Source organism: Cariama cristata, unplaced genomic scaffold (genome assembly GCF_000690535.1).
Source record: "Cariama cristata isolate BGI_N322 unplaced genomic scaffold, ASM69053v1 scaffold10721, whole genome shotgun sequence".
Taxonomy (NCBI): Eukaryota; Metazoa; Chordata; class Aves; order Cariamiformes; family Cariamidae; genus Cariama; species Cariama cristata.
The window spans coordinates 33,466-57,165 of record NW_009597547.1 but is presented as its reverse complement, the minus strand read 5'-3'; the positions used below and the strand labels follow the sequence as shown (position 1 = coordinate 57,165).

The 23,700-nt window shown below is 41.2% G+C and overlaps 1 protein-coding gene across 1 annotated transcript in view; it reads left to right on the top strand.

The window, feature by feature from the left end:
* The first annotated feature begins 241 nt into the window (after positions 1-241).
* Positions 242-23,700, top strand: part of TAF4B (TAF4b RNA polymerase II, TATA box binding protein (TBP)-associated factor, 105kDa) — a 56,346-nt gene continuing 32,887 nt past the window's right edge. Inside the window, exons 1-11 of the mRNA XM_009708935.1 lie at positions 242-256; positions 575-653; positions 772-920; positions 1,687-1,794; positions 6,012-6,179; positions 6,288-6,410; positions 8,585-8,674; positions 11,985-12,074; positions 12,246-12,563; positions 17,853-17,988; positions 18,595-18,700. Of these exons, the coding sequence (XP_009707237.1) occupies positions 242-256; positions 575-653; positions 772-920; positions 1,687-1,794; positions 6,012-6,179; positions 6,288-6,410; positions 8,585-8,674; positions 11,985-12,074; positions 12,246-12,563; positions 17,853-17,988; positions 18,595-18,700 (1,382 nt within the window). The remainder of the gene's footprint in view (positions 257-574; positions 654-771; positions 921-1,686; positions 1,795-6,011; positions 6,180-6,287; positions 6,411-8,584; positions 8,675-11,984; positions 12,075-12,245; positions 12,564-17,852; positions 17,989-18,594; positions 18,701-23,700) is intronic.

Below are 23,700 nucleotides of genomic sequence, written 5' to 3'. Positions count from 1 at the left end.
TGCTGTAGGTTTGAAAGGAAAACATTAAAAAGGCAAGGAAACAAGGCAGAAGAGTATCTTTTAAATTTTTTTTTAGTTATTTTTTTTCTTTCCCATTGTTATCTCCCTATTTGCCTGTAAGCTGCTTTGATTAAAACCATACATTTTAATGCTTTTGGACAGACCCTTGACAGAGGGACAGCTTCAAGTGTCTGGGTGACCTTGGCTTTCATTGGAGACCACTGCCCTCTGACCCAGGGGGATGGTCTTGGTCGAGGTAGGTGAACTGGTATTAGTCAGGCTTCAGTTCCCACTGCAGATACTCTAAACTGTACCTTCAGGTCTAAGTATGTGCCTAAATGTTCAGAAAGTGAAAATGTATAGAGGCAGCCAAGTGTGATAGTGGTGATGAATTTTGCAGGTTGAAGAAGTTACTGTTAAAGTAATCCCAGTGTGCGCGTGTGGGGTGTGTCTGTCTTTTTAATGTCCAAAATGTCTTTTTGACTCACATGATGAACTGCTTTGCAATTTGCCTCTTGTATGCACATAGTGTTTCACTGGTGGCTGTCTAGTTAAGTTTTTCTCTTGACTTTAGGAATTGTTTTCTCTCATGAAATACAGAGTAAAGCTGATGTACGCCAAGCTCTTGCATTTCTTGGCAGCTGTTCCTCAGAGTAAGAAACTAAATATTACATTATCTTATCAGTGTGGTCTAGTTATTTCTTCCACAGAAGCATAGGAAAACCATAATATCACTTAATTTCTAACAGTCTGGATATGTTTTTCCAACAGGAACTGTTCTTATCAGGAGCGGTAATGGCCAACTCATGCTAGTATCTCAACAAGCAATAGCACGAGCACAGAACCAGCCACAAAATAACACAAGCGTGGGACCATCTGTACCGACCAGCACACCTGCAATCAGAATATGTGCTGTACAGGTAGCTTCTCTCATAGCTTTAGTTTGACGTAGCTATATGGTATGTAGTTACAACAGGGTTTGCAGATAAGTTAATGGAGGGTTAAATAATTCTGAACAGCAAGATGGTGTTTGGTTTTGATATGAACATCACTATGTGCTTTACTTTCTCAGTTTGAAAAACCTGCTAGCCGATACATGTGGTATAGTTCAAATTAAAGAATTTCTCTCTGATGATGATGTAAAGAGTTTTAAGAAAAAAAAACCACAGCCAAACAACCACAAACCAAAAAATCTACCTCCATGGTTACTGCTAGTAACTGCAACCTTGCAGTCCTCTGGTGGGATACTTCTCTGAAGCTGAGTGAAGCTGAGCACCTTTCCCATGTCTTCAGGATGTTCCTTCTTCCCTGAGCTCTGCTGGCTTTTTGCTTCCATCTCTTGTAACGCGATCAGCATGCAAGCGTAAGAGCGGATACAAAAAAGTAACCATCCGCGTATTTCTTGCTATCATGCTTATCCTTTAACAATTTTATTCTGACTAGGCATTGTGTCTAAATGTCTCTGAATCTGTTCTTGAGTATTAAACTGCTAGACCAAAGAGCTTTGTTGAACAGTGTTTAAACTATATGGACTATGTGAACGGTGCCTGTATTAGTGTAAGAGTGGGTGTCTTGGTTTATGTCAAATAAGAGCAGGTACTAACTTCAGTGTCTGTTTTGTCGTTGACTTGTCTGACAGCTGTTCTCTGCACATGTATAATTATTTTTTATTTTTATTTTTTTAAGAACTCTGGCACTCAGTTACTAAAGAAAGTAGCAGCTGCTCCTGTGAAAACATTCTCTCAAACAACAAATGCTGTGGCTTCTACTGTTCAGACACCTGCTGTAATACAGGTAGGTGGCAAGCTTTATAGTGCAGTGGAATAAGAATAAGTGACAGAGAGAACTGAAGGAAGTACGGATGCATTCTTGTTATTTCTAACTCTTTGTAACTTTGTAACTTTTGTCCTCACAATCTCTTTTCTGAATGTCTTTTTTTCAAATGCATAATTTAATTATGCTTCTGCCAGTATGTGTCAGATCATCTTATCTCGCTACAGTAGAAAGTGCATGAACAATGGATAAAATAAATAGTTCAGAGAGTCATTTCCAGTGCTTTTCTACCCTGTGACAGAGCTCCTTCAAGCCTTAGCTGAAGATTTTCTGGGAAATGGAGACTTCCTAGTGCTCTTTCCTGTTGGGGTTCCATGATTCCTTGGGGGGGAAAAAGCATACCTGAGGTGTTGTTGAGGAGAAAATGAGTTATGTGCACCAGTCAAGCTGTTTCTCATGTGTACATTTTTTTTTCCCCTCATTAAAAACTGAAGGAAGGTCATAGCTGAAGACCTCTGTTCTCTAATTGAGTTTGGCAGACAGGTTCCACAGATACAACTGTAAACAGACAGTGATTGGAAATGCCTCATTATTTTTTAGACGGTGTTTTTGTCTTATTTCCTAGGTCTTCTCTCTTTCCGGAGAAAAATGTTGTAGGACTCTTCTGAAGAGACTCTTGCCACCTGTAGAGTATGAGACTTCCCCTAGATACAGTTCATCCTCTGTTTTTGCACATGTGATGAAAAGAAAATTGCTTCTTTCTGCAGTTAAAATTTTCCGTTCTCCTCTTAATCTGGAGGAGAAATCAGGAAGAAGTCTGGCTTGTACATACCTTTTGTGAACAAGAGCTTGAAGTAGACTGGCCTGTAGTGGTTGACCAAGCACTCAGTAAATGAGCAGGATCAGTCATTCAAAAAACATGCTGGATGTATGTTCTTGACCTTGAGGGTGTTTGAAGGATTCGGGATATGTTCACTGACAGTGGTAACTAACAGTCTGACTTACAAATTTGTCCTCCTGCTGTTCTGTATCAGCAACTGAAAACTACTCACAGCTCTGTATATTATCTTTTTTCTCTTCCTTCTCACTACAGATGGAATAATGTTGAGGCTAAAGGGGAAAACCCGGAGGCCTCTCTTAATACATTTTCTATTTTGCTTAGAATGAAAACAATATAAGCTTTGTGTCTAAGAACAGTAACAGGTATTCCTCACCGACTTTTATTTTGGAATGCTAGCTTGCAAACCATGTGGTTGTGATCTCTGTGTAGAGATTTAAAGATATGAAAGCAATAGTCGTCTACTACCCGTGCACTGGGGAGAACAGGTGAAGGTAAAGATTTCTTCCATCTGATGGATGAAGCTGCCTACATCCTCACATGCTCATGTGGATAAACATTGAAATTCATCATGCTATTAACATTTCCTTTTTTAACTTAAAAACTGCCTTTAACTTGGTCGTTCTTTACTTTCTTACATCTTACATCTCGGTTTTAATGTAATCCATTTAACTTGTGTTCTTCTGAGATATTTAAAGAGATATACATGAAGTATTTTTTTGTAAGCCATATTTTTATCTGTTGTAGAAATGTGAGCACTTCTAATGAACCATAGGGTTGGATTTAAACAGCAGGAACGATGACTTTAGGAAAAATTAATAGCGCTGCTTTGTTTAGAGTGGCTTCCTTGGAGCCCCTCTGTTTTGCAGAGGATTGCAAAGCCCTCTATACAAGCTACTTGTACAATGAAGAGTAAATAGGTGCAATATGGATGTATCCTGCCAACACAGGACCACTTCACTCCTCACCCTGGGGTGGACAAGAGAAGAGTGCTGACAAGGGAGTCTGTGCGAAAGGTTGCAGGAACTGTCTGGGGAAAGGAAGGAAGAGCCCTTGGGTCTGATTTCCTTTTGGCAGCGGTTCATTCATTAGTCCTAAAAGAACTTGCTGGTATTAGTCTTGACAGTTTTTTGAAGTCGCAGGAGAAGAGTGTTGGTGTGGAAGTATGGTGTATCACAGAAAGTGGGAGACAGTGGAGAGGAAATAATCCTTGGTTTGGTTATGTATCGCCTATCGTGTGCGAAGTACAACTTGGAACACTGCTATCTGCAAAACTCTCTCTGCTTACTGACTCCAGGATTCTTCTCCTCATCTACAAAAATATTTCCATTTTTTTGATGCTCCTGAATGTTTAAGCTCTGAGGTTAGACAAAATACCTGCACGTTTATATTTTTTACCTTCTTCCCAGGTGGGGTAACGAAGCTGCAAAGTATCTAATTAGCATCATGCTGGGGCACTTTCATTTAGATGCAGAGCACCACTTCTCTTGCAATGACTTCAAAATATGCAGGATTAATGCCATTTTTTGTGGCGACTGTTTCTCTGTTGCTCGAAGTGAGAATGAGAATTGTCAGTAGTGAAAAAGGTTGAGGGCAGATGACAGAAGTTAATTCCCATATATTCATCTTCCTGGGAAAAGGGTCCAGCAGGCTTCCTGTTGTTCCCTCCCTCAGCTGATAAAATGCCGTTCTGGTCTTGATGTGTAAACATGCCGGAATTTGCAAGAGATCAGCTCCTGCGAACCTCATGTTTTCGACTTTTAAAAGCCCAGGGCATTGCAGCTTGGCAGGTCTGTACTCTGTCCCCTTTCGTCTTCCTCCCATCCATCTGTTTGTGGGATTCTCTTGCCCAGTTTGCCTCCCTGTGGTCTTAAAGCTGTTGAGCCTCATCCTTGGAAGAGGCGGTGGTGGTGGCAAAGATCCTGCAGAGAGCTATTAAAGTGTTACCAGCAGTGGGAGCCTAGGCTGGAAAGCTTTCTGGTAGCTGCCTGCTTCTTTTCATGTCAAGCTGGCAGCAGCTTGGGGAAGGAGGGGGGACCCACCCAGGGAAAAAAAAATTACAAATAAATAACAAAAGTGTTTTGCTTTAGCTTTAAATATTTGTTCATTAACTTTCCCTGTCCTGAAGGACTTTAAAGCCCTTTGATATTCTACATGATGTCTGTCCAACTGATTAGTTTTTGTTTTATCCGTGGTAGGGTGTTAGGCACTTGTGTTACTACCTTATCATTAATGCAATTAGCGAGTATTAATTTGTGATTGTTGGACTAAACTAGGGTGTTTAATTGTGTTAAGAGTCAGTGAAAGTGTTGTGCAGATCTGAACTTAGAATTTGGCCTGCAAAACCAGACTTTCTCTTGAGGAGTTTGGAGGAAGAATGACACCCAACTTCAGGTTTCAAATGCTAATCTGAAATTCTTGCTTTTCTCTAACCTGCCGGTTTGATCTGGCTTTTGAGTTTTCAAGTTGAGAAATCAAAAGTAGTGGTTTTTGTAGAGGCGAAGTCTTTTACTTATATTGTATTCTGTTTTATCAGAACCACCATGTTGCATTTTTTGGTGTTTTTTTTTTTCCGTTTAAAAATCTGAAGTAGAAGTACTTCAGTTTAGTAGGTTTTCCTCTGGAAACTACTATTTAGCCTGGTTTGCAAAGGAGAGAGGCAGTTGTGTTCTTATTTTTCCCTAAACCTTCATTACTCTCCTGTTGCTGGAGCTTCTGAATCTGTTAGTAAATTCTAATGAGATTTTAAAAAGAAGTCTTAAAATAACTGAATTTGGTGAGGTTTTGTGTCTGGGCAGAGGGGAGAGAGATCCAAATTGCTTCCCCCTGGAAAAGGCAGGAGGAACTTGTTAGGGGCATTTGCTCAGCTGGCTGGTTTTGCTCGCAGATGCATCCTTCCAAAGTGGACACGATGTCTTTTGCCTACTCCACAAGTGGTAGGAAGAGTTAGGGATATTGCAATTGGGAGAGGAGCTGCAGGGGAAGAAAGGAAGATAAATAATTACTTAAGATCGTATTTTATCTACAGAGTAGTATCACCTAGCTTAGCATTGTCCGAAATCCTTAGACTGTAGGAGCCTGGCAAAGTTAATATATTGTTTTCTTCAGGACAACTTTAGCTTTCTCTCTTCGCTTGAAGTTGCAGGCAGTCCTTCAGTCTGAGTGAGCCTTTGTCATTTCCTCCCCCTGCCCTTGATTTGAAAACAGAATTATGGCTGGGTCGATTCTGTACTTTCTGTATTAAATAGAACCTCTCAAAGCAAATTAACCTGAACTTTAAAAACAGAGATTGATGTTTTCAGTAGTAGTGTGGAGGGAGGGTGCTGCTTTATATGCTAGCAGAATACAGTATGTTTGTCATGTTAGTCTTTGGTTAAAAAGTGTTAATTTTTCTTTCCAGCCAGCAGCTGCAACAGCTAGTGTTACTGCAGTTACTGCTGTAAAGCCTTCGAGTACTGGAACACCTGTAAAACTTCCAGTTACAGGACCACCTGCACAAGCTATCTCCCAAAAGGCAGTCTCTGTGAAAGCAGAGGGCACAACAGTAGCACAGACCAGTGCTTCTACAGTAAGGAAAAAAAAAAAGTTTTTAATTAAAAATTAACATTCCCTATATTCATCAGAGGTTGGAGAGCCAACGCAACGTCTAACAGTATTCTCTTTATTTCCACACTAGGAGATGCTGGAGAATGTGAAGAAATGCAAGAATTTTCTTGCTACGCTAATAAAACTGGCATCTAGTGGACCTCAAGCCTCTGAGATGGGGCAGAATGTGAAGAATCTGGTGCAAAATCTATTGGTGAGACTCTTTTTAAACCAAAATCTGCCTCATTTCTGTATTGTTTTTGACATTGACTTCATTATAGCTTTGTTCCTTGTCTTTTTTTTTTAACAGCTGAAGAGTGGGATTTGTGACTGAGTACATCTGACCTTGTTTAAGTCTGACATTATAACTCTTGTTTTAACTGGATCCTATGCTGTATTTTCCCCCCCCCTCACATTGCTGTTTCATTTTATCCATGCAGGTAACTGACAGCAGGAGGAGCTGATTGAGTTAACACAGCTTCTGAGTCTGAGCTCCTTTTTTTTCATGTTAGTGTAGTTTTGAGTCCTCAATGGCAAGAGTACTACCATGGAGGTTGCAGTGCAGTGTGAAGTCCATGCTACTGCTTTACTCCAAGACAGAACTGACTTACAGGTTGATAGTGAAGCTCCAGTGAAACAAGCATGACATTATCTGTCTTTAGACAATGGGATGGAGAAAATAATGTGGTGGCTGCCAACTGCTCTCTTTTCCTCGCACATGGCTTCTGTATGCTGCCTTGTGCTGTACCCCAGCACAGCTGGGTTTTCTTGGTAACAATTTCTCCTGCCACTTCTTGTCTTGGCATTTGACTGCTGCTGCTGCTTTGTTGTTCCACCATAGCAGAAGGCTGTGGGCTGGTGGAGGGGGATGGCCTTGCTAGTGGTACCAAAGGACTTTTCAGTCCAGAAAAATGTGCTGTAGACAGAGGTATAATTTCAGAGAGCAGATTGTTTGAAGATGCAGCCTTGTAAAAATTTGATTCCCCTGCCTCTGTGTCCCTGCTGACTAAACACCTTGCTTCTGTAGGAAAATACTAGAGTTGCTCCTTCTTATGCTTACAGTACTTTTATTTTTTTTAAGAACAGTTGTTATCAGCCATTAATGCATCATTAACTGTGTACTTGTTTGCTTTTTGTAGTATTTTAAAAATACTGTTTGTCTGCCATTCACTATGGGTATATTATTTAAATGCGAAATAAATTAATGTTTCATATGTATGAGGGAAACGAGTAAATGGCAGCTGTGAAGTAAAATGGTCCTTAAGGCAGCATCTCATGAAGTGGGTGTCAAGCACTGTATATGCACTGAGATGTAGGGTACCAAATCAGTGCATCTGTATCAGTGAGACTTCAGCGACCTGTATCCACAGCTTGGTGAGACCTAAGAGGCAGCAGATCCAATGAGTAAATAGGAGAGCTGCTGTGAGTTCTGTTTGTGAGTATACAGTCCTTTTAAAACCCCTTCTCTGGTCGCATAGCTCCTTGGAACGGGTATTCTGAAGTAGAATACAGGTGAGAGGAGTAATGTCTCTGCAGAGACTGAGAATGGTGCTGGGGTCCCTCATCCTTGTACGTCTGTACCTTCTTGGAGGAGGTGATGTTCTTGGTGAGTCTGTGACAGGGTCTTGCTTGGGAGGGTGAGAAAGGGCAGCAGTGTCAGTGGGCTACGCATCACCGCAGCCCCATTGTGGGGGCACTGAAGTAGTGAGTGAGGGGTCTTGGAAGTCTGCTGTACCTTCCTAACCCTCCCAAGCCCTTGAGTCAGGTGTTTGTGTTGGGGCAGAGTGGAAGACACTAAGAAATGAGACTGTGCTCTGCAAGCCAGAGGATTTACCGGAGTGGTATGCAGAAGTGATCTTCTGGTACTCAGTTTCTCCTGCTTTTGAGAGACAATGTTAAGTGTTCCGCTTTATTATGCTATGTATGCATTAGTCTAGACTTGTCTTACAAAAACTACCGAGTTGTCTTTTGTCTCTGGTCTCTTTAAACTGATCTTTATGCAGATAAACTGCCTTTACAGAAAAAAAAGTACTCTTAGTGGATTTTAAATATCTCTGCATAACAATGAGGTACTCAAAAGGATCAGTGCTACTTCTAAACTTGTTTCTATCAGTTCACTTCAGTGAAGGATGTTTGAACAAGTATCCGTAAGTGTGTTAACTGCCAGTAGTTGAAGACAGTAATTTAATTTGATAATACTATATCTAAATTACACCACCATTCTATCCTAAAACCTTTTGTTTAAAAATACAGGAGGAAAAGAAAGCATTTGAGTACTGACACTGAACAATTCCATGATAATGTAGGTTTCCACTTTTGATACATCTGGGAAAAAATATGGTAGATTAATAGTTATAACTTACCATTGTAATTATACTTTCCTCTTAGGAAGCAAAAATTGAACCAGAAGAATTTACAAAAAAGCTATACATAGAGCTCAAGTCCTCTCCACAGCCGTATTTAGTTCCTTTTCTCAAGGTAAGTGTCTGATTGTGGATATATAGTATTTAATGAGGGGAAGGAGGAGGAAAAGAAAAGGAAGGAGTCAGAGCATTCAAATAGGTATTTGCTCAGGTCGGTTGGGGAAATGGTGCTTAACCTAACTCCGTGTGACTGTTGCTCTTGGAAAGACAGTTTTTTGGGGGAGGGAGGATTTCAGAGGAGTACTTTAAAGTGTGTTCTTAAATTGGAGAGTAATTACCCTCTAGTCATTAGTGGAGACTTATGTTTTGGAAGCAGGTGCATCTACAGTAGAGCAGCTATACTAAGATGACCTCTTTCTCATCAAAACTGTAGCTATTCTGAGTTCTAATGCAGAAGACTGACAACAGCGGCTGTGCACAGTTTATGCAGTATTTAAGCTCAGGGAATCTACATACATATTCATCTGTCTGATGGTTTGTGTTTAACTGGAAGCAGAAAAAACCCCACCCGTTTCTCCAGAAAGGGTCTGACAGGACTACTGCAGCTTAGGAAAAGTGACCCAGGACAACTCTATCCCCATTCAAGCAAATAATCATGTAAATTAAAAAATACTTTCCTAACACTTTTAATCATATGGTACAGTGGTATTAGCAAAATAAAAATGAACATATTTGTTGTACAGCAAGCATTAAATCCCAATGAAAATGTGGAAAACTGTTACATTTACTTAATTTCGATGTACACAGTATTCTTTGGCTTGATAGATCGTACTTTTCGTTGGCATTCATTATAAGCATGATGGAGAATCAGGGAAGAATAGTTAAGTGGTAAAGCTGGGACAGAGGTTTTCTGGAGTTTGTCCTCTTCCTTAATATTTGACAGCATATGTAACAATGCATGTGATAATGTTGATATTACTCGAGATGGCTGGTGTTAACCTGTTCAAGTATGGCATGAATATTTTTGTTACAGTGGCAACCTTTAAATGCTTTGCTAGCAAGTTTGCCCTGAGTCTAGAAGACTACAGTCATCTCTGCAGGGCTTGACATAACATTTTCATATTGATCACTTATTTATTCTCTGTTTAATTCCCTGGAGGCTTCTTAAATGCCAATGCAAAAGCCAGAAAAGCAAACAGCTCAGAGTATGAGCTTTCCTGCATCCAGTGCAACTCTGCCTGCAGAAGGACGGGGCTGCGAGCACAGGGTCAGTGTGACTGGCAGAGGTTTCCTATGAGCTGCATGGAGTCCCGGCAGAGCTCTGCTTTGGCTTCAGAAGTAACGTCGCTGCTTTCTGCAAGACCCTGGCTGATGAAACCTGCTGGACGTGGGCTGGCTGCGCCTGTGTGGGGCCGGCTCAGCTGCTGCCGTGCTGTTCCTGAAACGGAGCAAGTGAACCTCAGTAGCTCTGCACAGACCCAGCCTAAATCTGGCACAGCTAGACCTTGTCTGAGGCTGGTGAGCCCTGATAGCCTCATACTAGCTCATGCAGAGGAACCAAGGGGTGACTGCACTGCAGTTGCCAATGCGTCCAGTCCTTTGGGTCCCCTAAGGATTTATTAGTTCAGGCACAGCACTGGCCTCATGCATTCACAGCAGTGCTCAACCTGAGTTAATGAGCCATCCCACCACGTTGAGAGCTCCTACGCTTGGTGCACAGACCCCGAGGCACTTCCACAGGAGTTGACTTGGGTTCATCAGTGTGGGTCAGACCCTGACCCATCACAACAGAGCCGTTGCATGTTTCTCCTGCAGCATGCTGCCAGGCACTGGTATCATCTAGACTTTTCTGTTTTGGGCAGTATCTATACCCCATAATCCTTGACAATGTGCTCTCTCCCTGTTGCAGGCTTTATTAACAAAGAAATACTATGACTTCAGAAGCGTTGTTTAGACGTTCTCATGGTCAAAGTTAGCTGACTTTGTAGTGTTACTCATCCTTTAAAACATCTTGCACCCTGATTGCTTTTTTCCAGAATTACCTTAAGGATGTGTACTTGGTACACAGCAGTTAGGTCTGGTCCATAACTCTGAGCATCTGTGATGGGATCGAGTGCCAAATGGAAGCTGACTTCAGGAGCACTTCTCTAAGGTGCTATGAGGATCGGTGCTGGCCTTGTTTGTGGGGGAAATACTTGCAGCTCACGTCTGGAAAGAAATGTGATCCGACTTGTTGCCAATTTACTTTTAGCTAGTGAAGTGGAATTTTAGGGAGGACTCTCTGGAGTTGTCTCTTATCTTTGAGCTGCAGGTTTTTGAAGTTGTTGAACATGTTTTGTTTTGTCTGTTCCAATAGGTGGAAAAGTACTGTGGCTTTGGCTGTGAAGCCTGCTTGATTTTCACATCTGTGCTGAATGCTTTTGGTAAATAAATTGCATCAGAAACATGAGGAAAGCTGAGCAGCGTTTTTACAAGAAAAGGAAGTGAATGTTAAAGATAGGTGTGCTGCAGAAGGTCCGGATGTGCAAACAATTTGTTCACTTGATGTATTAGTATGCGAAACACATTGCTTTTGCGTGAAGCCCAGAGCAAGAGCACTGTGCTGGAGACTGAGTTAGAAACTTCAAAAACTGTCAAGGGGGAAAAAGGGGTTTGTGAGAATGTACAGGTAACTACAGAACTGATTTCCCCTGGTTCTGAGCCATAACAGACTGTACATAGTCAAGGAGAAAAATCTGTAGAGGGCTTGAAGATTGTTCTTTCCATTAACCTTCTCAAACACAGCTCTAGTAAAAATGAGAAGTTGCCAGATACCTTTACTAATGTTCTCCTGTTGCAGAGAGCTATCTGGCTTCGGTTGTGCTGCTGCAGTTATACAGACATTATTAAAGTGGTATCCCCCTCTAGTGTAGATACAGCTGTATTGATATAGAAGTGCTCCTGTCTTCGGAACTTGTTTCTGACTTTATTGGGTAATTTGTAGTTCTCTGTCAGACGGGCTCCATGGAATAAACACAGCTGTTACAATATAGCAGGGCTTTTTGGCAAAACAAATTTTTTTTTGTGGTAGCAAAGCATTTAAATGGTCTTATTCTGAAACATAAATTCCAAGTTGAAAAATCTAAACAAAAGAACAAAATTGTGGGTGAGTTTCCCTATAGATGGGATTTGCTACGTGCAGTGAGGTCATGGTGACTGTTGACCTTTGCTCAGCCTGTGTTGGTGATTCTTGTGGTCTTCAGTGAACAGTATTGTCATCCATTTAAGGGTGCCTGAATTCTAGTAAAACTTCTTTGGAATAAGCTATTTATTGTCTCGTGAAAAATTAAATTGGAAGATGAGGAAGAGGATTCAGTTGCTAACGTATCAGTATTGTGGATGACTCTGCTGATGTTATATCCAGTGTTTTTTCATTTTTCTTCTAGAAAAGCATGCTTGCCTTACGGCAGCTAATGCCCAATGCCCAGAGCTTTATCCAGCAGTGTATGCAGCAGCCAGCTCCAACCCAAGAAGCTGTTTTGACCTGTACCCCTGCAGCACCAGCTCCTTCGATAGCAGTGGCAACCTCAGCTGTAGCAACAACTTCTCTTCCAGTTATAAAACCAGTGTCTGCCACTGTAACAGTAACAGCCTCTCCAGTTATAAAACCAGTCCTTGCCAGCGCATTGGTGACAACTTCCCTGCAGACCGTGAAGCCTGTTCCTTCCTCTGCAGTGGTGACAGCATCTCCTCGGCCCGCAGCTTCAGTCCTCACCACGACAATAGCAACATCAGGGCTGACTGCTATCCAGACTGTCAAACCGATCTTCACCTCTGCTGTAGCAACGTCCGCTCTCCAGTCTGCAACACCAGTGCTCGTCTCTACAGTGGCATCTTCAGCAGCAACCCCTCTCCAGCCTGTGAAACCAGTCATTGGAACCCCAATTGGTATCAAAATTTCACAGCCGAACTCCATCGTTGCACAGTCAGTGGGTGCTCAGCAGGTGGTTAAAGTGAAACAGTTGGTAAGATGAATTTCTCTGCTTCTCTGTAACCGAGCTTCTTTACTTTGACTCTTACCATTTTACAAAGAGGATACCAATTTGGATCTTAGCTTTGTTTTTTAACATATGAAGCTAGTCTGTCATGAGTTAATCAGTTATGTTTGTCATAGTTTAGGGATCATACAATCGTTTAGGTTGGAAAAGAGCTTTAACATCATAAAGCCCAACCATTAACCTAGCACTGCCAAGCCCACCACTAAACCATGTCCCTGAGCACCACATCTACATATCTTTTAAATACCTCCAGGGATGGAGACTCCACCACTTCCCTGCACAGGCTGTTCTCATGCTTGACAACCCTTTTGGTGAAGAAATTCTTCCTAATATCCAATCTAAACCTCCCCTGGTGCAACCTGAGGCCATTCCCTCTTGTCCTATCGCTCGTTACTTAACCCCCACCTCAGGATATTGAGCCCTTGCTGAAAAGGTGAATCTAAAGCAAGCTGTAAGCTTGGTCTCTTGCAAGACATGCTGACCACCATTCCACCAGACTGAACATCCAGCTCGAGACATGAGGGAATATGAGTTCTGACCCCTGCTTTGCGTGCAGCCAGGCTAGGTTGGTGTCTGAAAGAAAAGACAGGAAATGCTGGTGTCAGAAACAGCAATTGGTGATGGGATGCTTACGTTCATTGCTGCTCGATGTCCTGTTAGGGCTGTGGCTCAGCTAGTTACCGTGGATTCCAGTCTCTCTACCTTGGTAGTTCCTACCCTGGATACTTTGCAGGCACATGTGGCTTGGTGATGTTTAGCGATACGTTAACTGAAATGTGCAGACTAACTCAAGGAGCTTTTCAGAGCAGAGTTCTGACCTCCAGATTTACTAAGATGTGTTAATTATGAAGTCATCCAAAAGTGAGCTTTTTCTATCAGACCTCATTAGCTAACAAATTCCAGGAGGAATAAATGTCTTCTTAAAACAATACCCTCAAAAGCAATGTGTTAACATTTTTTTTCTTGGCACAGGTTAACTTCTTGCTAAAGTTAATGTTACGTACCGACAAACTGTGGATCACAGGTACACCCAAAAGAGCAATGTTGTGCAATACATTAAATTTGATTTATGGGTGTTTGAGATACTGAGTAGTATGCTAATGGGTCTACCTGTAAGTAATGTTCTCAAGTATTTTGAGAGAATAGTCTCCGTTTGGCAGATAAAGAACTCAGTTCTTGAATAGGACTTCCTTGTGAGGATTTTTTTTCTTTAAAAAGAGGGGAAAATGTCAGAATTCCTGTGAAGCTAGATTTACTTTCCACAGGTATAGTAGGGCGTCTCGTGCATGAATTTCCTTTGTAGTTTGTTTATTGTGTATACTTGAATTCAGAACCCTAAAATGTTTTGCTTTATGAATTTTCTTCCTTTTAAAGTGCGTAAGATGGATGTAATACAACAATCCTGCATTGAATGTAAAGAACTTATGCTACCAGCTTTTCACCTTTCCAGACTTTCTTAAAAAGAACAAAGCACTCAACTATGTGGAGGGGATGGGGAGTCCTTTTAATGAGTGGGTTTGTTTAGGGGGGAAAAAAAAGGGTTATCAAGCACATGCACTGACAGTCTTTGGTAGTAGTAGCTAGTTGTACAAGGACTGGAGAGCAGTTTGGCTGCACAGCAAGCCCTGTAATCCAGGGGAAAGGTTGACCATCTGTACAAATAGACGAGGAAGCTTAACTCTACACTGGGGAGTTGAAACACTTCTTGAATATGATATTGGTGAACTCAAGAACTGACTTCTCTCCTCCGCTATTGCTCTGTGGCAGCCTGTTGCAATTGCTTTTCTTTGCTGTGCCTTACAAACATAGAATTGCCTAAAAAACGTGGTTTTATCCTCATTTGGGTAGACCCTAGGCACAGTGATTAAAATACTTGCTCTTCAAAATATCTGTTTAATTTTGGTCTTGGATATAGTTGAAGGGTTGAGTTGACCCCTTCGCAGCTTAGCCATATCAGGAGCTTGGTGTTTGTTCAGACAACCTTTTAACACACAGAGCAAGTTAGCAGAAGTCGCTGCATCTTCTAGGGCTTCCCTGGTGCCTTTCCTTGAAAGGACAGAGGGTCTGTTTCCTCCCACAGAAAAACAAATCTGGACCTCCCCTCCCTGAACAGAAGGGTCCTGCTGCCAGCTGAAAGGAAGCACATGCCAGCTGTGCAAATCTGTCCGTACAATGCTGCCAGCAATTTCTTTCCCTTTGCAGCCCACAGGGTTGTCTGATGCCATACACTCCCTCCGCATGCCCATTTCTAATTTAGGTCTCTTGTGCTTGAGGAATGTAAAGTGAACTTTCATGTGCCAGCTCTGCTGTAATGTTGGTGGTGCTTAAGAATGCAGCACTGCAGTATTTGAGTATCAAAACTGTGACCGGGTTGATGCAACATGTAACTTCCATTTCTGTAGCATGACTATGGGAGCTCTGAGTTTGCATGGCGAACACTGAGGGACCTGTTCTTCAGGGATGCTGTTGGGATTGATCACACGCCTGTGCTGCGAGAGTTGCACGTTTGGAAGGGTTCCCTCCTGGTGACTTTCTTAATATAGCCTCATGTAAAGGCGTTGGCTTACAAGGGAGTTTCATCTTGGAAATAAAGCTTGTCTTGCTGTGGTATTGCTTTGTCTCTTGTTAAGCACAATAAATGAAAATTTGCATTGCCAGCCACTGGCCTCCAATGGTGAGAAAGCTGCTATGAGACTACAACTTCATGTTAAGCATAAAGAGCAAGAGTTTTATGGTGTAGTCCCCACAATTACCAGCGAGACGCGCTCCCTGGACATTGCTAAGGGTTGAAGCAAGGAGTGAAGTGCTTGTGCTGTTGCAACTACTTGTTCTTAGTGAGTTGTTAGTATTGAGTCCCCTCAGAGCTGAGCTTTCTTGAACAGTCGCCTCTGTTATTTTTCAAGAGGTTTTTTTTGTCCTGGATGTGTGCTTTTACATTCAGCTGGTGAGGCTTCCTTCATGAAGCAGTACTGCTTGTAGTGTGTGGTGATACCTCAGCATCTCTCTGCTGATCTCCGGACTTTGCTTTATGAATGTAAAACAGATTGAAGTAAGGCTAATCAAAGTCTCTCTCAGGCAGCTGTCTCTATGCTGTCAGCTGGATGTTGTTTTACTTTTTTTTTATTCTGATGTCTCTGTCAACCTACTAAATGGGACACCAAGGAACAGTCCCTTTTCTTTATTACTTCTTGCTGCTAACCTGAAGAAAAGAGGCAATAACTCTTTCTCACAGATAGTACCTATTTTTGTAATACTTCTTTCTGGCATTAGATCCTTGTTAAAATTTCTAGGATTGTTGCCCTCTCCTGTTGCGAGTCCCAAGGACTTCCAGCTTTTGTTAGTCTAGCAGCTAGAATGGCAAACCAAAAATCTGCTTTACTGCCAACACATCCTTTCTGTTTGTCATTGATCTAGTCTCCTCGGTTACTTGACTTATTTCTCCATCTCCACCTAGACTATTGATTTAACATTGCCTATCTCTATTCTTTTGTCTGCTGTACCTTAATCTTGAATGCTTATGTTTCCCCCTGTGCTGTTCCAGTGTTTTGCATGCTGAAGAGGAGGGATCATTCCCACTGGTGGTAGGGAGGACCTGTAGGTACATGTCAGTGTGGGTGCTGGCGGAGCCTGGGAGTAGTTTGTCCAAGCTGGTCAGTGGCTCGGTAATTATCCAAACACATAAGTGATGCTGTTAATGTTGTTGGCAACTTCCAGCTTATGGAAGCTGGATCTTTCAGGAAGATCAAACTGTGCTTTGGTAAAAGCACATGGAAGCAAATGTTAGTGTCTGTGCTACTCAATGAGGACGTGCTGCATGTGTGAGCCTTGACTCTGTCCACAGTCTGTCCCTGTACTCCCATGGTTCTTTCCTCTTATGGATTTTATGTTTCTTCTCAAGAACTGTCTGTTGGATGTCTGCTTTTCAGACTCCACCTTCAGCTCAGTTATTCTGCGTTACTCCTGCTGTGCCAAACCACGATGCTATTAATATGGGAATGATGGGGTGTATCTTGACTGTTTGATAGTCAAAGTACCTCTTTTTGTGGATGTGTGATGCTTATGCTGATGATGTTTATTGATAAATCTGAAGTTACATGACAGAAGGAGAAAGCCTAATTTCTGAAGTATAATTCTTCAATTAAACTTGTGCAGTGTTGCTGTACAAGCACTCTTTAGACTTTCTGAAGTTAGAATAAAAGATGTAAAGGAGAAAAAGTGGTTGCTTAACCCTGAAAATTCCCTGGTGTTAGCTTTTTGTTGTTAAAAAAATAGGGTTCAATCTGAAGATGTTGATAATTTTGTGCTTTGGTAAAAGCACATCTTTCTACTGCTTGTAATCAGGAACTTTTCCAAAGGATGTATCAAAAGCTGCAGCCCACGTTCTGCTAGCTAGGAGATGTAGAAATGAGGGTTTCAGGGATGCTGCAATTTTATTACTTTCGTCCATTTTAATAGCTTGCCCCTGAAGAAGAATTAGTATTTACGGAGTGTGCCTGTAAGTCTGTGTTGTGATGACATCCTGCTCTCTGGTTTAGTTTCTTTCAAGAGCCTCTTTAAACAAAACTATCAACCCCCTTCCTTTTTACCCTTCAGCAGTGTACTGATGGTTTTGTGTAGAGACTCTACTCGCTATAGGTGTTGCTAGTTGGTACTTCATGTTCCTGCTAACTGATGTGCTCAGTGTACTTTTGCTTAACACTTTCAAACTCAGCATCTCAATTTACAATTGATGTTGCGGCTCCAAAAAATGCATTAGTAACTTTACAGTGCGTGCTCTTTAATTCTTGACAGGAAAAGGATTTCATGCAAGACATCTATTTGTTTTGGTGTTCTCTCTTTTTAACTAGGTGTATGTGATCCCTACTCTTTTGAACTTGTTGGCAGACGGAGTCAATATTCAATTGTTAGACTGTTAAGCCAGACTTAGGTAGAGGAAAGCCTCTTGGTGTAAAGGGTTGTGTAATACTTAGTGAAACTTGTCTAATGTGGTTATCAATAGAGAGTAGGGGTGAAGTGTCTGTTAGAGCTCACCGAATGAGCTGGAGCTTAAAGCTCACCGCCACTTGTTAAGATTTCTTGTCATGAAGTAAAAAAGGAAAAAGTGACATTTTTCTGAGCGAGCTGTTTGCTCTAAACTGAAAGCTAGACATGCGTGAATGCCCAGCGGCTCTTCTGGCTAAATGAACACGTTAGTACTAGTTACTTCTCTGTATGTTTAGCTCTTCTCACATTTGGTATTTGATATTCCACTTCCAGGTAGTCCAACAACCATCAGGAGGCATTGTAAAGCAAGTATCCACGCTCCCGCAACCCTCAACGCAGACCCTACAGACATCTGCTGAGAAAAGGATGCCACTGAATACACTTGTTCAAACCAACCAGTTTCCTGCAGGTAAAGTGGAACCTCTTTAGTGGAGAAGGAAGTGGACTGCTGAGGTATAGAAATAAGTGCAGGCTGTTGATAGATTGTAGGAATGTAAGAAGGTGGTTGTCTACTGGGAGCAACCATCTCTGTGCGATAAATTGAACATCTTTACTGTCTGCTTGGAGTTCTGATGAGAAATTCAGTGCCATGTCTACTTCTGGCACCTTTTAAAAGCATGTCAATCAAACATTTGTACTTGTTAAAATACAGTAAGTAAGCTCCTTGCAGTGAACTTCATTTAAACCGTGATGCTTTTGAGAGTCGTTTCATGAGACTTTGCTTTTCCCTTCAACACGTCTAGGTTGATACATAATGTGAGTTTGTCTCAGCCAGCCAGTTCTCAGTAAAACCTTTCTCTAGTCAGCACAGAGGAGAGTGTGTACTGAGAGTGTGTAGGGTTTTTGGCCATACAGAACTTGTAGATCGTAAGACTCTCTTAGAGTGTCTGGTTTTCAAATGGACCTAATTAGTTGTTACTGAGTCTGCGGTAGCCTTTGCTAGAAGTATGAACTGATTAAACGGTTACCTTACCATAGCAGAAAGCAAATTGCTGTGTTCTTTGTTTTGTTTTAGGTTCCGTTCTGAAACAAATTACCCTGCCAGGAAATAAAATTCTGTCGCTTCAAGCATCTCCTGTTCAGAAAGCTAAAATAAAAGAGAATGGAGCAATATCCTTCAGGTAAAAATAAACAATATCAGAAGTTTACTATACGAAGGAACAAAAGAAACAGACAGCAAGTATAGAGTTGGGAATGGAGCCCAAATAAAAGCAACTTTCTTTAGGATCTCGTTCATAATAGGTGTTTTTCACGTTATGATATAATTGGCAAGAGGGAACCTAAAAATTCTGACCTCATAGCAGATGTTAATTATTCTTAAGATAAGAAAACTGTCCTGATGAGGTTGAATTTTCATCATGCTATCACAAGAGTGTAATTATATAAACAGTGTGCATCAATATGTATCAGTTTTTCACTTGTAGAGGAGGCGTATTGATCTCCATCCTATGAGTACTATTAACTAATCTAAAGCAAAGTTACCTTGTATTAAAAGCTCTCCATAGAATTAAAGCAGATATAACCTCTGTTTTTTACAGACAGATAGCATTGAGCTGTTATTTGGACTGACTGGTAACCTGTCTAAAGTTCTGTGCTGTATTTTGAAATCTTTTATTAGCTCCTCTTACAAGTTTGTTCCTGTGTGTAGAGGTGAAAGTTTCACTACACCTCTAATTATGGCTTCTGGCATATTCTCTAGGCCTTTAGTTTACAAGAGTGCTTAAAGCATTTAGTTCTGGTAACTGATTAACTTTTCAAAAGCAGAAATTATTTTTGTAGCTCTGAAATGTAATGTTGGAGCAGAGTTACAGACTGCCATAAGCATTATTGGTCTTATGACTTGAATGCAAGCTTGAAGGTGCTCTTCCAGGGATAAAGCAGACATGACACCTTCGTCTTGTTGACCAGTTGACTTCCCATCTCTTGAAAGCTACAGCTTTGTGTGCACTGATATAGACAGAAAGCTGTTGTTTACGGTAACATACAGTATACAGTGAACACTTAAAACGCTGGTAGCCAGAAGTTGAAATGAAAAGCTGATGTTAAAGCAATAGCTCTGTTCAGTTGCTTCAAGCTCTTATGAAATATACTTCAGAATATAATCTGGGATATAATTTTGGGTAGTGATGTTTGGGGGGAAAAAAAAAAATCACTTCAGAAATATAATTTAAAAAAAAAAACAACCAACAAACTCCTACAAGAAAATAGAAACAATTTTTTTTTCTGTGATCTTCCAACTGGAATATATCAACTGTTTTACATGAAAAAGTTTGAATTCTTGAAGTTCCTTACCTGAATTGTTAAATTCTTAGTGTAGGAAAAACTCTCCTTTTACAGTGTGATCCAAGGTGGATTTCTGTTCTTGCTTTTGGATTATGATTTTCAAAGTAGCTTAAGTCCATAAGAATTCAGATTTGAAATCTCTAACTCACCTTAGATTTTTCTAGTAAGTTGCTTGTCTCTGAAGAATTTGTGTCTTTGGATACACCCCTGGTGCTTCTTCTATTCACTGCTATTCCGAAACTTTCTGACTTTAAAAACTACATATGAGGATCGTCATGTATCTGAACCTAGGCAGCCTGAACTTTGGCTTCCCTCAGTCAAGTATCTGTGTTCTCCAAGTAGGTCTAGCACCACATGGTGTTAATCTGGCCTGAGCAATAGATGTTCTTCAGTAAGCTGTGAAGTGCTTTGCAGTCTTCTGTCCTGGCTTTCAGTATTCCCAGCACAGCTGTTCTTTGTGACCTGTGATCCATCAACTGCTGATCATGAGTGAGGCAGAGAGAAGCACCGTGGCCCCCTTTCAGGTTTTGTGATGAGATTTGTTATGGGTAGAGAGCATGTCTTGTAACTGATGAGATTGTATGTGTGACACTTCAAACTCTGTACTCATCGAACCTGACTCCCACTGCCATTGCAGGACTACGTTAGGTTAGGATTTGAGAATGTAGTACTCACTAAGCTGTACTTAATAAGCTGCAATTTGACCTTGCCTGCTCTTTAATGGGCTGTTTTAGGTTGCTTGAGATGAACTGTAGAAAAAATGGTGATCCTGCCCCCCTCTTAAAAAAGGACAAAGGAACACCTTCTAGACATTTGAGCATCGCTGGCGCTTGATTGTCCCATGGCATGTATTGTAAAGGACAATCTGTTTTCAAAGCATCAAGACTTTTATAAACTGCTCTACATACTTCTGTAAAGTATATGCTAGAGCACCCTGGAAAAAATAAGATACATATTTGCATCTTCAAATATTTGTTTTGCATCTATTCTATTCAATAGAGTCATTCTCCCAAGCACGTACAACTCTGACTTGTGCGTTTTGTCCGGAAGGTACTTGCAATCTCAACTAGCAGACAAACAGAAGTGAGACAGAATGGAGAACATCTGGGCAGCTGCTGCTCCTGACCCATGGTGGCGGGGAGCGCTGGTGGTTCTTGCTCTGCTGGAGTTGTTCTGTCCCACGTAGTTGTCTGTGGTGGTGCATGGAGGTTTGGGTTAAGTGTGCTTTTCTAGTTTTCCCTTTGACTATTGTATAAAATGGAGTAAATAAAGACAGATTCAGAAGACGACCTGTGTGTTGGCCAAACACCAGAGGGTGCCACAGACTCACTTTTCACCCAATGCAGGCAAAATCATCGATGTGAGGTGCATCTGCATTGCTTGGGCTTCTTTTTCGGTGGAATATTCAGTGTGTCAAACCTGACTTCATGCAGGGTAATGCTCAGAACTCTGTGTTCTGATAAGCTTAAATCACTGGAGACTTACAGTAGCGGGGGAGAGTTTTTCTTGTTGACTTCTGGGAGTGACATGATCAAATGCAAAAGGCATTAAAGGAAGTGGTGTAGAAAGGGGGGCTTTATGGAGGGATTGCTTAAAATGAAAGTAAGTCAGTATCCAACAGAAACATCTGTGCGTATACTCTAGCATATTTTAAATTTATCACCTTAGTAGAGTGATTTTTGTAACTTCCTCGAAGTACATGATACCTTGCTTAAAATGGTTGAGACTTGTTTGAACGGCGAGGAAAAAAGAATAGTAGAAAGTACAAACTTACCATGGCTTCTGAAACTTAAGTTAATCTTTAGTGAGCACTACTTCTTAGGAAATGTAATGGTAGTTTTTTGAGATTAAGTAAAATTAGTATAGCAGTGTTTTCTTAGGTGAAATTTAATCTTTCATCAAGGCTAGTGACTTAATGCAAACTTATGTCCCACAGTGAAGAAGTTAGAATCAGTCCTTAAAAACAATACAAGTAGGGATGTCTGCTTGCATATAAGTTTTTGTATGTGTGTAGTCACAAGAGACTGCGTGCATGGAAATACTGAAGAAAATGCTAACCTGATAAAGGCAGGTTTTAGAGAACAAACTTGTGTACGTAGAAAGGTGGATAGATGTGTAGTACAGAGGTTTACCTCCTTCTTACTTGAGTATTTGGACTATGTGGCCGGATTAAAAGCTAAAATGATTTACTGAAACTGCATGATACACAATTGTACCTGAGGTGCAAGCATCCTTACTTGGATTCCATAAATGGCTCCACTGGGGGTAATGTCAGGTTCCAGCATCTGCAGCCCTGATAGCTTGTGATATGTGTTCTTGGTGCTGATTGTGCTGATTTTGTCATCTCCTTTATCAGCAGATCGGTGGCAGTCGCTGCACTTGGGTGGGATTCTTGTCTCTGCCACTGGCAAAGACTTCTCTGTAGTAGTCATTCAGAAGAGGAAACTGGAGTGTACTTGTGAACATCAGTTAGCACTGAGTTATCATGCAGTGAAACTTCATTTACATGCTTGATGAAAGATCAGGGTCTCTGTTAAGTTGATAGAGCATGAGTATGCGCTTGGAACTGCTCAGTTGTTGGTTGTGAAGGGGAGGAAGAAGGGAAGCTGTTCTGGCAGCAGTGCCTTCACTTTGAATCGTAACTGTGGTCATCTAACTGTTCTGGCAATCCTGAGGTTTAACGCTTTTCTTAGCACAATGGATTTGGGGCACAAGCCTAGTCAGGAAGCTATAGTGTCTAGTTGGGCTTCATCAGTGAAGCCAGTTTGAGAATCCGTTGGGTCTCCTTTTCCCTGAATGAATCATGTAGAAACTCTGAGCTATGAGGAGACACAAACAAATGGCAGGAGGAGTAGGGGAAGGCTGGACTCCTTTCCTAGCCAGGCTTCTTTCCAGAAGTTTGTGGGAGAAGAATTGTACCATAGAAACCTATTGAAGCCCAAAGGAGAAATGCATCTATAGTTTTAAGAAAAAACTCCCAACAGTTTCTTGTATCTTTTAAGTGTTGTTGAAACCCAACCCATGTTCTAATAACTTCAGCTTCTACTTATTGTAGACAGAAGACAGCCTCAAAGAGATCCCATTTCACCTAAGAATGTCAAGTTTCCAGCTAACCCCTTGTTCCAGAGTCATGTAGCCCACACAGTATTTTCTGAAGGTGAACTTTATCAAGCCTTGCCAGAGAATACTTTTAAAGAGGGGGAGGGAGGAGTGTGTGTGTTTTGGTTTTGTTTTCTTTGTTTCCCAATTCAAAAAACCTTCAGATTGAATGCTTCCACTTTTCTGTATTAATACTGCAGACTTTTGTTCTGGATTGGTCCTAAACCCTTGAAGCCACCATTAGGGTTTTTGTCACTTTGTGAAGCCAAAAAGTTTTCTCTTAATTATCTAAACTTATTTGAAAATAACTTGGATTGTTTCACTGCCAAAGTCCTGCAAAAACTTTTGCTGTATAAGATTCATTCAGTATCTTAACTTTTTTAACTTAAATAATCTTTATAAACATTTAAGAAAAGCTGAGGCATGCAGGCTATTTGCTTATATATGAGCTTTGCCATGATTATAGCTGGTCTGAGTTATGTTAACCCTAAGTATGCCAGATTTGACTTTTTATTTTGAACACATAGTCCAAAGCTGCTACGGCAGAATCCAGCTAACGGAGGGATGTTAAGAACTAGAGCTCTGCTGCTGTTATTCAGAAGCATGGCATCCTCCCCGCTATGTACCTAAGTAATGTATGGTAGGACTGATTGAGAGGGCAAGGTCTGAATTGGTTCTAGTATATAGACAAGGAGTGTTTGTATCTCATTTTTAAAGGGAACTCGCTAAAAGAAAAGTG